The 17,180-nt window shown below is 39.8% G+C and overlaps 1 protein-coding gene across 1 annotated transcript in view; it reads left to right on the forward strand.

Moving 5' to 3' along the window:
• Positions 1-17,180, forward strand: part of dnah10 (dynein axonemal heavy chain 10) — a 218,269-nt gene that overhangs the window by 131,450 nt on the left and 69,639 nt on the right. The window contains exons 41-46 of the mRNA XM_048611770.1: positions 4,597-4,719; positions 5,900-6,034; positions 8,069-8,285; positions 11,550-11,669; positions 13,423-13,568; positions 14,511-14,663. Coding sequence (XP_048467727.1) covers positions 4,597-4,719; positions 5,900-6,034; positions 8,069-8,285; positions 11,550-11,669; positions 13,423-13,568; positions 14,511-14,663 — 894 coding nt within the window. The remainder of the gene's footprint in view (positions 1-4,596; positions 4,720-5,899; positions 6,035-8,068; positions 8,286-11,549; positions 11,670-13,422; positions 13,569-14,510; positions 14,664-17,180) is intronic.

Here is a 17,180-nt window from a genome sequence, read left to right on the forward strand (position 1 = left end):
AGGAACAGGCCCTTTGGCCCTCCAAGTCTGCGCCGATCCAGATCCTCTATCTAAACCTGTCACCTATTTTCCAAGGATCTGTATCCCTCTGCTCCCTGCCAATTCATGTATTTGTCTAGATACATCTTAAATGACGCTATCATGCCTGCCTCTACCAGCTCCACTGGCAACGCATTCCAGCCACCCACCATGTAAAGAACTTTCCACGCATACCTCCCTTAAACTTTTCCCCTCTCACTTTGATATCATGACCCCTAGTAATTGAGTCCCCCACTCTGGGAAAAAGCTTCTTGCTATCCACCCTGTTTATACCTCTCATGATTTTGTAGACTTCAATCAGGTCCCCCCTCAACCTCCGTCTTTCTAATGTGAATAATCCTAATCTATTCAACTTCTCTTCATAGCTAGCGCCCTCCATACCAGGCAACATCCTGGTGAACCTCCTCTGCACCTTCTCCAAAGCATCCACATCCTTCTGGTAATGTGGCGACCAGAACTGTACGCAGTATTCCAAATGTGGTCGAACCAGAGTCCTATACAACTGTAACATGACCTGCCGACTCTTGTACTCAGTACCCCGTCCGATGAATGAAAGCATGCTGTATGCCTTCTTGACCACTCTATCGACCTGCGTTGCCACCTTCAGGGTACAATGGACCCGAACACCCAGATCTCGCTGTGTATCAATTTTCCCCAGGGCTTTTCCATTTACCGTATAGTTCGCTCTTGAATTGGATCTTCCAAAATGCATCACCTCGCATTTGCTTGGATTGAACTCCATCTGTCATTTCTCTGCCCAACTCTCCAATTTATCTATATTCTGCTGCATTCTCTGACAGTCCCCTTCACTATCTGCTACTCCACCAATCTTAGTGTCATCTGCAAACTTGCTAATCAAACTTGCTTACTCAGAGAGTAGTAATAGCGTGGAATGCCCTGCCTGCAAAAGTAGTAGACTCGCCAACTTTAAGGGCATTTAAGTGGTCATTGGATAAACATATGGATGATAATGGAATAGTTTAGCTTAGATGGGCTTCAGATTGGTTTCACAGGTCGGCGCAACATCGAGGGCCGAAGGGCCTGTACTGTGCTGTAATGTTCTATGTTCTATGTTCTATGTTCCTCCTGATCAGGTTAATGTTGTGAAGACATGGGTTTGAATCCTGTTGTGGCAGATGATGAAAATTGAACTCAATATTTAAAAAAACAGAAATAATAAGCTGGTCTAATGCCAACTATGTAACTACTTTTGATTGTCATAAAAATCCATCATTCATTAATGTCCTTCATGGAAGGAAATCTACCATCATTACCTCATCTGGCTTACAAGTGACTCCAGACCGAAAGCATTGTGGTGGACTCTTAACTCCTGGCCTAGCCAGTGATGCCCATTTTAGTGCCAACTCATATCATTATAGGACAGAATTTTCTTAAACTGAATGTTTTTTACTTGGGTGTCATGCTTGCTCGCTGAACATTCACAACAGAATGTCCAAGGGATCCTCTCCAATTAGGCAGATTATAGAAGACCAGGAGGGCCACCCTCTGAAATCGAGCCCTGAAAAGTTGTCCTGCCTCACGATAGTTACTAACAAATCACAGGTCAGTGGCTTTTACACTCAGCAGTGCCAGGAAGGAGATTCGTGTTGCTGCTGAGAGGATGGTCTGGATTACAAGGACCCAGCTGTCAGGTAAGTGCATTGTTGTGGAGCTAGGCATGGTTGTGAGGTTGGAGGGGGCTACAGAGGGAGAGGTGTAGTAGGGCTAGAGGCGAGGCTGCTTCACGATCATGACCTCGATTTTATATAACTTGATTTAGAATTCAAAGGCCACTTCAAAGTAATGCCTGAGATTGTGCTTGTTGCTGTTGGTGGCAGGTAGTTATTTGTAACAGAAGATACCGTTCTTGTAATGATAAAGAGGTAGGTGGGTATTTATATTTATGATGTAGTCAACCTTCATCCACTGCATTAATTCAATACCCTGAGTATCCTGCTCAATTCCAAGAAACGGGAAGGATACGATGGAGGTTCTAAAACCCAAATGCCCAATTGACAGGCAGTCTGCACTGGCAAGAATCCGCCCTTAAGTAGTCCTTAAATGAGCCATAATCGAACACTTAAGGATCTTGACTGGCAATGGGCCAGAAAGGTTGAGCAGGTGCCTTCCCTGCCCAGTCCCAAATTTCGGTGAAGATGGGAAAGTGGTGGGGTTCTGCCCTACCCTGCCTAAATAAGTTGACTTGTCCCTCTGGGCCCACCAGCTCCATGACTGGAAGATTCCATCCATAATATGACTTTCTTGTTTAGGAACTAAATTGAGTCCAACCAAGATATGCTTGTAATTGTTAGAGAAAGGAGGCACTTCACATCCCAGACTGGATATGAGCTAAGTTCCCAGTATGAAAGAACTATTAACTCTGCTAATCAATTCCCTGAGAATACTCTTTTCTGATTAGGTGTGACACAACATAATTTTACTAAATACATCAGTCAGCTTCTTTATTCCTATAAGATAATAACATTCTTCACATTCTTTACCTGATCAGAATTATATAAATAATATATATCATGCTTATAGTCCCTTTGGAAAAAAATTCAGGCTCCATATGAAGAGTGTCTATAAATAGTGAGTTTCATTGCTGTGAAATGTGCTTAATTGCTAGTTTTAATGTTGTTTCAAATCACAGTACGATTCTGCTGCCATACTTGCTGAGAGAGTGAAGTGGGACAATCAGGACTATGAAATCTTTACAGTTTCAAGATCTCAGCCTGTGTTATGCCACAAATGCAGCAATTTTGAAATGGTTGCTCCAGCTTCCTTTTCCTCTTATTTGACATGGAGATGGCCAAGTATCATTGTTATTAGACTATTAATCCAATGAGTCAGGTAATGTTCTGGGGTCCTGGGTTCAAATCCTGATGGAATTTGAATTCAATAAAAACAAAATTCTGAAATTAAGGATCTGATGATGACCCCTAAAATTGTTGATGATTCTTGGGGGAAAACCCATCTGGTTCACTAATGTACTTTAAGGTTGGAAACTGCTGTCCTTACCTCATCTGGCCTACATGTGACAGCAATGTAATTGACTCTTAACTGCCCTCTGGGCAATAAATGCTGGCCCAGCTAGTGACACCCATATCCTGTGAATGAATTTTTTAAAAAGTACTTATTATTAGAAACAAAAACAGAAATTGCTAGAAAAGCTCAGCAGGTCTGGCAGCAACTGTGGAGAGAAATTGGAGTTAACCTTTCGGGTCAAGACACCCTTCTTCAAGACTGATGGTAGCTAAGAAAAAGTTGTTTTTTATGCAGATGATAGGGTGGTGGGAGGGGTAAGGAGTAAGGAGTAAATGATCGATGGAGATAGAGCCTGAAGAGACAGAAGAACAGTTGGACAGACAAAGGAGTGGATCGTTGTTTCTGATTTCCAGCATCCACGGTTCTTTTGGTTTTTACTTATTACTAGTCTCTCTCTATAAGAGGCTGTCACACTCAATCCTTAGACAGCATCTTCCAAACACACAACCATGATAGTCTAGAAGGACAAGGGCAGCGGATATATAGGAAAACCACCCCTTGCAAGTTCCTCTCCAAGGCACTCACCGTCCTGACTTGGAAATAATATCGCTGCTCATTCACCGTCACTGGGTCTAAATCCTGGAATTTCCTCCCTAAGGACATTATGGGTCTACCTACAGCACATGGGCTGCAGCGGTTCAAGAAGGCAGCTCACCATCACCTCAAGGGCAACTAGGGACAGACAATAAACGCTAGCCAGCCAGCATCACCTCATCCCGTGAATGAATAAAAGAAAACTTAAAGGTTGTTTGGGAACAAAATAATTAATTATTTGTTGGGAAAAATTGTTCTAACAGCTGATTCTTGCATAATATGCACTGTGAACTAAACTAAAGTTTCACATTTTCAAATTGAAGAGTCTTACTAATTATGACCATACGTCTGAAAGCTAGATTATGGTTGTTGTGATGTCACTTTAAAAGGGAACATGCTAACGGGCAAGTCACTAGGATGTGGAACATGTCACTATCAGGCATTCTGTCCAACCTACAGCAGATAATGTTAAGGACACCAACTGTGCTTTTCTCTGACAACAGTTGCTGACTTTCCATAACAACTACATATGCTGAGCAATTATACGACAGAACTTCAAAATACCATTTCTGGCGTAAGATTGGTAAGTTTGTATGAGTAAACATAACCATGGAATTGTAGCTTCACCTCCATGACATCAGCTGGATTTAGCGTTAAGCCTGTCAAAATCACTGCCATCAAAACATACGTACTAAGTACACACTAAAGATATGCTTAAAAGATTACAGGGTTCACTAGTGTGATGAGACTTGTAGCTACACCATGCAGATTGTGAAGACCTCTTTTATGGAAATGCCGTCAATAGTTTGGGATGATGAGGGCGTATGTGTGATGCAGGATCAGTTTTGGAATTAAAGTATGGATCAAAGTGGGAACGTAAAAGTGAACCGATGAAGATTTATTGTGTATGAAACTCTGTTGGCCTCTTCTTGATACGTGCATGTTGAGCCTGTCCTTTATTCTCTTTGGGTGGTAAAGGTTGGAGATTTACAGTATGCGTCTCCAGCCACGGTCTCTCGCTGTGGGATGGTGTATGTGGATCCCAAGAACTTGCGCTATAGACCCTTCTGGGAAAAGTGGACTAATGAGAGGACAAGCAAGGTGTGAACTGATTTTATAATCTGCTTCAAATTTTCAACATTGAAACATCAACTGTTAACACTGCCTCTTATTTAACTGCAGTTTACACTTTTCAGAAATGTTTTGTACTGCTTAGATTTTGTCATTTCCACATTTTTAGATTCCTGGACAGTTATGATTATATTTCTTCAACTAACTATAATGCCATTTATCTCAGAAATTATCTTTTTAAAACCCTATTAAGTTTTAACATGAGTTTAAACAAAATCACGTTTAGAAAATGAAGTTTTGTTTAGTGTTAGAAAGTACCAATATGACTATTTAAGCACCAGGCTTGCCGCTGCACCAAAAGGTTGTAGATCCAGATGCCTGAGTTCAGACTCTATGCTGAAGTTGTAAATGTACTGCCATTTATTTAGCAGAGTAACTGGTGCCTTCTTTCTGATGTGACATTAATCCAAGACTTGTTCTTTCCCAGGTAGATATAAAAAAATCCCTTCTTACTGTTTTGAAAAAGAATAGGAAAGCATTCTCTGCAGTGCCATGGCAATATTTACCAGTCATTTAAAATCACTTAAACAATTAGCCTGGTCAATTATTTTGCTGCCTTTGCCAACTTGCTGAGAGCAAATTAGCTGCTATGTTTCGTAAGCAATGAAAATAGCTATTCTTTAAAAGATCTGGGTAGCATGGTGGCTCAGTGGTTAGCATTGCTGCCTGACAGTACTAGGGACCTGGGTTCAATTTCACCCTCAGGCGACTGTTTGTGTGGAGTTTGCACATTCTCCCTGTGTCTGCGTGGGTTTCCTCCAGGTGCTCTGGTTTCCTTCCACAATCCAAAAATGTGCAGGTTAGGTGGATTGGCCATGCTAAATTGCCCATAGTGTTCAGGGATGTGTAGATTAGGGGGATGGGTCTGGGTGGGATGCTCTGAATGTCGGTGTGGACTTGTTGGGCCGAAGGGCCTGTTTCCACACTGTAGGGATTTTATTCTATGAATTGGCTGTAAAGCATTTTGGGACACCCTGAAAAGTCTTATATGAATGTGAGTGTTTCATTCACAAAATGTGTTAATATCCTCAACCTTTCTTTGAGATTTCTTCAGATGAGCAATGTGTTAAGAACTAAAAGGACAAAAATGAGATGTGATAGCTTAAAATCTCACAACTTTATTTTTAAAAATCTTTTCTGTTTGCTTCAGCAAGAACAGGTTGACCTCCACAAATTGTTTAATAAGTATGTACCTTACATCATTGAGATGATAGTGGAGGGAATGTTGGATGGCAGACAAGTGGAAAAGTTAAAAACAATTGTACCTCAAACAGAACTGAATATGGTAAGGGGTGCTATTTTAACTTATTTAAGGTAAAAATATTTATAATAAAATGTATTGAAAAGATTGATCTTTTATGCAGGGACTTAGAGGAACAAATTAATAATTCAGTTTATTTTACTTTGAAACGAATATTATTGAAAAGAAATTTCTGTTAAATATTTAAACGATTTAGTAAAACACATAATATGAAAAGATTTCTGTCAGAAAATTCTTGTCTTCATCTCTTTTATCCTATCAGGTAGTGATCTGTTTCTGCACTCAGGCTTCATGGTGAGTGGGCCTCCCCAGGAACAGAGAATCGGAGATCTGTAAATACTGCACCGCTATTCAAAACGGGTGTGGGGGCTGAGCCAAAAAACTATAGACCAGTCAGTCTGACCTTGTTAGAATCAGTATTGAGAGATAGGATTAACTGTAATTTGGAAAGGCACAAATTAATCAGGGATAGTCAGGTAAGGGAAAGTTGTGTCTTACTGACTGAATTGAATTTTTTGAGGAAGTAACAAGGAAGATTGATGTGGGTGGTGCAATGAATGTTGTCTATCTGGATGTTGGTACCACAATTTGACAACATCCCACATGACAGACTGTTAAGAAAAATTAAAACCCATGGGAAACAGCGGAATGTGGTGAATTGGAACCAAAATTGTATCATTGACAGGAAATGAAGGATGATGTCTAAAAGCTGATTTTCCAAATAGAAGGTGGTTTCCAGTGATGTTCTGCAGAGGTCACTGTTGGATCCATTATTGTTTGTGCAATATATTAATGATTTAGACTTAAATGTGGGAGGCATGAATGCTAAATTTGCAGATGATACAAAAGGTGGTCATGCCATTGATAGTGAAGAGAATGGCGATCAACTGCAGGATATGCTAATGGTTTTGTTGAATGAGTGGAAAAGTGGCAATGAAATTCAATCCAGAGAAATGAGAGATTGTGCATTTGAGGAGAATAAACAAAACGAAAGAATATAAAAAAAACTGGAGGGTGTTGAGAGAGATAAGGTGTTACACCTTGGAGTGCATTTTAACAGGTGATAAAGCAGGTGGATAAGTTGGTAAAGAAAGTATATGGGATTCTTGCTTTGATTGGGTGAGGTATTGAATATAAAAGCAGGGTTGTAGTGCTGGAATTATGTAAGACACTTGTTACGCCACTGCTGGAGTTTTGTGTACAGTTTTGGTCACCGCATTAAAGGAAGGACATAATTGCTTTAAGAGAGTGCAGAGGGGATTTACAAGAATGATGGCATGGCTTGAAAATTACAGTTTTGGGGAAAGATTGCATAGTCTAGGGTTGTGTTTCTTAGAACAGAGGCAGCTGATAAGTAACTTCATTGCAGTACCTAAAATAATGAGGGCTTTGGACAGAATGGACACGGAAGGTGGTTTTCTCTGAGTGGAGAGTTCAGTTACTAGGAGGTGTTGAATTAAAGTGATTGGTAGACAACTTAGAGGGGACATGAAAAAAATGTTTTCACCCTGAGGATGGTGGGTGTCCGGAATACACTGCCCAGTTTGGTCATTGAGGTAGAAATAACTTGTTAAAAAGGAACCTGGATCTTTCCCTCAAGTTGGAACTTGCAAAGCCACGGACCAGGTGCTGGAATGTGGGATTAGAAGAGTGGCTGGTTTATTCAGCTAGAGTACACATTACAGGCTAAATGATCACTTTCTGTGTCATAATTTTTCCATGGTTCTGTGAAAGCTGTAGATTAAGGGATAATAATGCTTCCCTGCCAGTGTTTGTTCACTAGAATCTGTGAATGGGGTTACTGCTGAATTCTTGCCAAGGACACCACTGAAAAGTGGTTGGAGCAAATTCTGACCATGCTATTTAGTCTCTCAAATTAGAGATGATATAGAAAGATAAGATCAAAAGAGATGGCATTGTTACTTCCTACTGGTTTATATAAGATGGTGTTTTGCTAAATTAAATTCTAACATTACTTTAAAAGTTAGTATTTTGAACAGGAAGGTATGTTTTAGGATAACCATCACCTAACCATCACTTCGAATAATTGTTCTCCAGGTGGTCCAGCTTGCTAGGATGTTGGACTCTTTGCTCGAGAAGGAGGTGGACAACTTTGACATTCTAGAATGCTATTTTATTGAAGCCTTGTACTGCTCTTTGGGAGCATGTCTTCTTGAGGATGGAAGGGTGAAACTTGATGATTATGTGAAACGCCTTGCCAGCATGTCAACAGTTGAAGCCTCAAATACCCTTGCAGGCCCAGGAGAATTGCCAGGTAAGTTTTTGGTCCAGTACTTTGTCTTTTCTGATCGTATAATTAGGAATTTAATGAGGAAAGATATTGTGCTGACTCTACAAAGATTGCTATAAATCTGAAATCTTGTCAAAAGTGAAGTGTCAATTTTTTTGTTCAATGTTAGAGAAATTTAAAGGACTAAAAGCTGACACATTCCCAGGACCAGATGACCTCCATCCTCAAGTTCTAAAAGAGATTTTTGCAGAAATGCTCAGTGCATTGAATGTGAATTTCCAATGCTCCTAGATTTCAGAACATCCTCAGAAGAAGTGAAGTCTGCTATTTGAGGAAGGGCAAATGAAAATAAGGAACTACAGACCTGTTACAGTAAATCCTCTGTCGCCGCAAAATTGCAAATTTGCCTATCCGTGCCAAGAAATAAGTCACAACAGAAATCAACATCGGTGGGCCAAAGTCACATATCTGCAATATTTTTAACCATTTTAACCTATTTTTAATGAGCTCCACACTCAAGAATTTCATCCATCATGGGGTTCTCAGGAATGGACCCGTTGCGGATACGGAGTAATGACTGTGTTCTGAGAGCAATCATTAGGGATATACATATTTGCCAGAATATGAAGTAAGGAAATATTAGCAATGTACTTAGAAAATCATAATATGATCAGAAAGAGAGTCAGTCTGGTTTTATGAAAGAGAACGTGCTCTTGATAAATTTGTTTGATTTTTTTGAGTTGTAACTTTTAGGATAGATAAAGGGGTACTATGGATGTGGTAGAATTGGATTTCCAAAAGGCATTCAGTAAGGTGTCATCTTTAATAAGAGGTTAATATGTAAAATAAAAACTCATGGGTGCGCTGGTTGGGGAAGGTAATATATTAGGAATCCATGAATGGAGGATTGGTTCATGAACAGAGAACAGAGAAAAAACAAGACATTTTCAAGTTGACAGGCAGTAACTAGTGCAGAGGTCAATGCTGGAGGTCAGCTTGTTACAATCTATATTTGTGGCCTAGATGAAGAGACCAAGAGTAATATTTCCAAGTTTGCTACTGAAGCAAATCTAGATGGGAATGAAAACTGTGTGGATGACCCAGAGAGGTTGGACAAATTACCTGAGCAGACAATAAGGTGACAGATGGAGTTTAATGTGGAGTTGTGGAAGATTTTTCACTTTGATATATAGACGCATACAGTCATACAGCTTAAAAACAGACTCTTTTGTCCAACCAGTCCATACCGAACATAACCCCAAACTAAACTAGTCCTACCTGCCCACCCTGGCCCATATCCCTCCAAACCTTTCCCATTCATGTACCTACCCAAATGTCCAATGTTGTAATTGTACCCACATCTACCACATCATTAGGAAGTACCTTCTACACATGAACACCCTCTGTGTAAATAATTTGCCTCTTTTGTCTTTTTAAATCTCTCTCCTCTTACCTTAAAAATGTGCCCCCTTGTCTTGAAATCCCCCATCCTAGGGAAAAGACAACTACCATTAACTCTATCTATACCTCTCATTATTTTATAAACTTCTATCAGGTTGCCTCTCAACCTCCTCCAGTGAAAAACATCCCAGCCTATTTAGCCTTTGTTTATAAATCAAACCTTCTCAAAAGCATAAAAGTAGTGCACCTTTTAAATGTTGATGTTCAGGAAGACTATGCTCATACTAACAACATAGAAAGCTTACTGGTACAGAAACTAATTAAGGAAGCAAATAGTAAGTCTTTTTTTTTGGCAATGGGATTACAGTTGGAGAATGAGGGAGTCTGCTACAGTTATAAAAGACTTTGGTGAGAGCGCAATGTGCGGTTTTGGCCTCCATTTGTAAGGAACGAAACATTTACACTGGTGCAGTGCTGCGAAGTTTCACTAGTGTGGTTCCTGTGATAAGAGGGTGGACCTATGATAAGAGGCTGACTAAATTGTCTTGGTATTCTCTGGTGTTTAGGAGGGACCGTGAAAGGATTTGACAGGGTAAAAGCTGAGAGATTGCTTCCTTTGCTGAAAAATTTGGAACATAAGACAGTGTCAGGATCAGGGATCAATAATTTAGGACTGATATGAGAAATGTGTCCAATCAGAGGATTGGGAATCTTTGAAATTTTTATCCTGGGGATTATGGGGTCTCCATCATTGACTTTATTTGAGGCTGGGGTAAACAGATTTTTCTTCTCTTAAGGAATTGAGATATGTAGAGAGCAGGCAGGGAAGCAGAGTTATGGCAGTATCTCAGCCATGATCATGTTGAGCGTTAGTCTAGACTCGTGCTGCTATTTATTATGTTCTTATTGTCTTGTTGTGAAGTTAAGAGATAGCTTGATTTGAATTTTCTCACAATTTAGCTTGCTGTGCCTGTGTTGGCTCTATGGCAGAGTTATCTGATTATCCTCAGTCAACAGCTTTTGCCCAAGAGGCCTGGAAATGTATTTCTTTTAAAGCAATTTATGCATTTTTGTTTTGAATGATGTTTATGAATTTGCTTCCACAGCTCAATCAGGCAGTGTATTCCTAATCACACCAACCTCTTGCATGAAAGTGCTTGTCACCGCTTGTTCTTGCCCGTCATTTTAAATCTGTTTCCTCTGGTTACTGACCCATCTCCCAGTGGAAGGTTTTAGCTTATTGTCTCTATGAAAATGTCTCTTGATTTTAAACACCTCGATCGAATCTTCTAATCAGTGACTCTGCTCTAGATGAAACAATTCCAGGTTCTCCACTCTCTTCATTATACTTCATTGGTTGTAAAAACTTGAGAAGTTGTGTGATCATAAAAAGTCGCTATTCATATTCAGGTATTTATTTTTGTACATAGTTGAAGTCCTTTATTCCGGTACAAATCTAGAACATCTTATCAACAGTGCCTCTAAGGCTTTTACATCCATCTTATAATTTAGTTTCTAGAAATAAGTGTATTTTATAAAAGTTTAGCATAGTTTGCTTGCTTTTCTACTCTGTTCCTCAATTAATAAAACCAATAATTCCGTATATCTTTTTAACCACTTTCTTAATCTACCCTGCCACTTGTTTACAGACACCACCATGGGCTATACTTTACATTGTGGAGTGCTCCCTCCCTGTGCCTCTACCTGTAAGGGAAATCAAAAAGAAATATAATTATTTGTTTCATTTCATCTGAAATCTTTGAACACATTTCTTTGCAAATGTCTTCCTGCAAGATTATTTTTATTTACAGTTGACGTGGAACTGTGGAAAATTGTTGAGTTTTGATATTCAATAATTTTAAGATTGAACTTCCATGTTTGTTATAGGTCAGCTACCAACTCTCTATGACTTTCACTTTGATGATGTCAAACTGAAATGGGTTCCATGGACGAATCTTGTCCCCAAATATGTCCACGATCCTCAAATAAAATTTGTAGATATTCTTGGTAAGTTTTTGTCTTCTTGAATTGGGGACCAGGTTTGATGCAATGTGTTCGATACTGGATTTTCAGTGTGGGGCCCAGAATTCTAGGCTGAAAGACTCTTCAATCTGCAATTGTCAGGTTCCTATGTAAGACAGTTTTTGGTAGCTTAAATTAAATTCTTAGCAGGCATCAGATGAAAAATGAACCCAGTACATTACTTGGCTATGCTCCCCATACTCTAAATATGGGAAATGGGAAATGGGAATTCCCCAAATAAGTATTCTGAGGTGGGGGTCAGGAAGGTGTTAGATTAGGTTATAACATTGGTTACATCTGACAATGTTAAAAGATGTCCGGATATGTCTTGCCTATAAATAGCAGGACAAATCCAAACAGGAATTACTGCCTCATCACTCTACCCAATCAACAGCAAAGTGATAAATGGTTTTATTCACAGTGCTATCAAGCAGTGCTTACACAGCAATAATCCACTCATCTGCACTCAATTTGCGTGCTCAATTTGCAAACTCAACTCCAAACCTTATTACAGCCCTGGTCCAAGCATGGAGCCAAGTGCTGAATTCTGGAGGAGTGGTGAGAATAACTGTCCTTTATTGTCAAGGCACAAAGAAAAATATTTATGGTTGTTGGAGGCTAAGGACACTGGTGCAATTGCTCTTCAAAATAGTGTCCTGGACCAATCATCTTCAGGTGCTTCATCAATGACCTTCCCTCCTTCATATACTTGGGGATGTTTGCTGGTGATTGCGCAGTGCATTTGTAATTCAGATATGTTCATGTTCATGTTCATATGCAGCAAGACCTGGACAGTGTTCAGGCTTTGTTCTGACCAGCAACAAGTTAGATTTGTGACATGTCACAAACGAACAGCAGGTAAAGACTATATCCAACAAGAGAATCGAACCATTTCCCCTTGACCTTCAATGTTATTCCATCACTAAACTCTGGGAGTTACCATTGACTAGAAATCTAATCACCCGGATACTCACTTCCAAATCACGTACCATCCTGACTTGGAATACTATCACCATTCCTTCAGTGTTGCTTTGAGTCCCTTCTAAATCATGGATGTATCTACACCACATGGACTACAACAGTTAAGGAAAGCAGTCCACCACTATTACCTAGCCAAAGGCTATTAGGCATGGACCATAAATGTTGACCCCACCAGCAACATTCACATCTACTGAATGATTTAAATTAAAACACAGAGTTTTAATTTGCCTGTAGCTATATTCTGCTTGATGAGCACAAATAAGGTTAATTGTTAAATTTCTATCAAGACACTTTCCGTTTTGGATTATAAAAGGATTATAGCAATGCATTTTGAGATATAGATCTATTTTACATGAATAATGCAGTTCATTTCAGACATGCTGATCGCTATGAGAGTGCCCAAATGGAGTCTTCAAAAGAATTAGACTTAGAATATGGAGGCTGACTGAACCAGGACAGGCAGATGTAATTCAGTGGCCATTTATCTCCTGTTTTATATTTCCATTATATAAATTGCTATGTCAGCATTTATAGTGGAATCTGCTGCATAAACCTGTCACACTGTAATTCCTTGCTGTTCTTCCAATAGCTGCACTGCCATCACTGGGGGAGAGATTAATTATCTTTTAGACATAAACATTTATAAGAGTAAAAATTTTAACAGGAAGTGTACTCCCATGTAACATGTTTAATATGTGTAAATATTGAAACAAATTAATGTACTTTGCTATATTAAACTTTGCATAATAATTTCTAGTTCCTACTGTTGATACAACCCGTATCAGTTGGCTACTTGAACAGATGGTGAAAATTAAACATCCTGTATTACTTGTGGGCGAATCTGGTACTTCCAAAACTGCTACAACACAGAATTTTCTTAAGAATCTCAATGCAGATGTCAATGTAAGTGCCAGTGTGCAACTGCCTTCTTATCTTGTTACTTTATCCTTTTCAGGAGAGGACTTTGCAGTGGGTTCTTCCAGAGTTCAGCATTAGAGCCATTGCATTTCTTGTAATATATATGACCAGGACCTAGATATGGGATGTGTACTTAGCAATCTATAGAAAAAAATACGTGGACAATACCAAAGGTAACAATGTAGTAAGCTGTGAATTGCATAAGGGCGTTCTTGATGAGGACACAGGCAAACTGATGAAACGGGCAGTCTCATGGCAGATGCAGTTTAATGTGACAAGTGTGAAGTCATCCAATTGGGAGAAACAACTCTGAGAGACAGAATAACATACATGGGATTATTGGGTGGGAGGAGAGGTGCAAGGCCAATGGGGACTGGGAGTGACTGTCCACAAATCATTGAAGGTGGTATAACAGGTTGATCGTGCAGTTGAAAAAATATATGAGGCACCTGGCTCTGTAATTAGGGCAATTGAATACAAAAACAAGGTCAACACGCTAAACTTTTGTAAACCACTGGTGAAGCTTCACTTGGAAAATTAAACACATTCTGGGCACCATTTTTAGGAAGGAAGGATGGATAGTAAGATGGTATGACCCTGGAGAGGATGCAGAGTAAGTTTAACACCCAAAAACCAGAGATACAGGCGTCCAGTGAGAGGCATAGATGAGGTGAATAGCAAAGGTCTTTTCCATAGAGAAGGGGAGTTCAAAACTAGACTGCATTTTTTTTTGGTGAGAGTGGAAGGATTTAAAGTGGACCTGAGGGGCAACTTTTTCACACAGAGGGTAGTTCGTTTATAGAAAAACTAGTTTTGTTTGGGAAACTTGGTTGGCATGCATGAGTTAGACCAAAGATTCTGTTTCTTCACCATGTGACAATGACTCTGACTTCAAGGAGTTTCAAATAATTTTGCTTGATCACTCAGCTATTGTTGACGATCAACTTCTCATCTCGAACCACCTCAATGGATGTCCAAAGAAACCTTGAGGCAAATGTAGAGAAACGAACCAAAGTCACCTATGGACCACCTATGGGAAAGCGTCTGTTGGTCTTCATTGATGACATGAACATGCCTCGGGTAGGCGGATGTGTCTTTACTACAAATTGGAAAATTAATAGATTTTTCTAAAGTATAGTTTCCCTTACACAATAGTGATTATTCCATATTACAACATAGAACAGCAAGAAATAGTAATATTGTATAATACAAGTAAACTGTCACATAGATTAAATACAAGAATGTAAAAAATAGCAGAAATGTGTCATTGAGCACTTCGAGCCCTCTCTGCCATTCAATGAGTTTGTGGCTGATCTTCTACTTAGACTCCATTTTTTGTTTTGTCCCGTTATCCCTTGATGCTTAAATCTATTCCTCCTCATCTCAGTCCTAAATGATCTGCAGTTTACACTAACCAACTATTAGCAGTGACCTTCTCTCTGACACTTACTTTGGGTCCTCCAGGGCCATTCAACCCTTGACCGCATTAAGTTTTAGATCAAACATGGACTAAAGAGCTGAATTCAAGAGGTGAGATGAGAGTGGCAGACCTTACATCAAGGCTGCATTTGACTGCGTGTGACATTAAGGAGACTGAGCAAATCTGGAATCGATGGGTATCAAGGGGAGAACTCTCCATAAGTTGGAGTTATATTTGGTGCATAGGATTGTGGTCATTGGAGGTCAGTCATCTCAGCTCCAGGACATTTCTGCAGGAGTTCCTCAGGGTAGTGTCCTAGACCCAACCATCTTCAGCTGCTTCGTCGATGACCTTCCTTCCATCATTAGGATAAAAGTGGGAATGTTCACTGATGATTGCACAATGTTCAGCACCTTTTGTGACTCAGATACTGAAGCAGTCTATGTTGATTTGCAGCAAGACCTGAATAATGTTTAAGTTTGAGCTAATAAGTGGCAAGTAACATTTGTGCTACAGAAGTACTGACCATTTCTGATAAGAGAGAATTGAATCATTGCCCCATGAGGTCAGAAGGAGGGAATGTTCACTGACAAATGCCAGGCAATGACTGTCTCCAATAAGAGACAATCTAATCATTGCCTTTTGGCATTACCATTACCAATTCCCCTACCATCAACATCCTGTGGATTACCACCGGACTCACAATATAAATGCAGTGGCTATAAAAGCAGGTGAGAGGCTACGAATAATGTAGCGATTAATTCACCTCCTGACTCCCAAAAGCTTGATTACCTTCTACAGTGCACAAATCAAGAGTGTGATGGAATACTCCACACCTAGCAGGATGGGTGCAGCTCCAGCAACCCTCAAGAAGCTTGACACTATCCAGGAAAAAGCAGCCCACTTGATCAGTACCACATCCACAAACATTCATCCCCTTCGCCACTGTTGCTAGATAGCAGTGTACCATCTGCAAGATGCACTTTGGAAATTCACAAAAGATCCTTAGACAGTATGTTCTAAACTATCAAGAGAAACAAGGGCGGCAGATACATGGGTACATTGCCACCTGCAAATTCCCCTTCAAGCTACTCACCATTCTGTCTTGGAAATATATCACTGTTCCTTTAGTGTTGCTGATCAAAATCCTGGAACTCCCTCCCAAAGTGCATTGTTGGTCAACGTACAGCACATGGACTGCAGCGGTTCAAGAAGGCAGCTCACCACCATCTTTTCAAGGGGCAACTAGGGACGGGCAATAAATGTTGCCCCGACCAGCGACACTCAAGTCTCATGTGAAAATAACAAAAACCTCAGCTTATAAACTTTGTGATGACATAATTTGAAACCATTTAAGCAATAAGTATTAGGTGTCATTACCATGGAAGAGAATGAGATATAACCAACTAATTTGAAAGTGATAGAGCTCCTGTTATACTGAATTGATTCCCAGTCAGCTAAGAATATATCAGAAACAGGATCAGGAGTAAACCATTTTGTCCCTTGAGCCTGATCAGCTATACAATTATAGCTGATCCCACCCACTTGCCACATTGCTCCCATCTTCTGGGTTCTTCGCTCCCATGTACATTGAGGATAATTGATAGCTGACAGGCAATAACAATTCCTATTGTGAAGAAAGATTAGTGGTTTACTAATGTAATGCAGGGGAGTTCTTCCAGTTGTCAAGTTAACCCTTCTTCAGAGTGGCATTCTGCTGCTTTTCCTGGCAAACCAGGAAAGTACAGAGATCAGTAGAAAATCCAAATTAGGCCAAGAATCCATTATAAGAGGCCATGAATGGTGCTCCAAAGCACACAGGACAATGCATCAAGTGTTGCAGTAAGGGTAACAAGAAAAGGGTACCACCAATAGTTGACATAGAATTATACTTTCCATTTCAGGGAAGGGATCACTTTTGAAAACAGTGACACCAACAATGATGAAAATAGAAATAATAGTTATTTCAAAAACATATTATTTCTTAGGATGTGAATATTGCTGACAAGGCAGTATTTATTGCCCATCTTTAATTGACCTTGAGAATGTGGTGGTGAACTGCCTTCTTGAACTAATTCAGTCTAGCTGGTTTACCAGAGTGCTGTTAGGAAGAGAGTTCCAGGGTTTCAAGAATTTTGAGAATTCCAGAAATGTAGGAGACATACAAAGGAAGCAGG

This window comes from Rhincodon typus, chromosome 24 (assembly GCF_021869965.1).
Source record: "Rhincodon typus isolate 14 chromosome 24, sRhiTyp1.1, whole genome shotgun sequence".
NCBI classification, from domain to species: Eukaryota; Metazoa; Chordata; class Chondrichthyes; order Orectolobiformes; family Rhincodontidae; genus Rhincodon; species Rhincodon typus.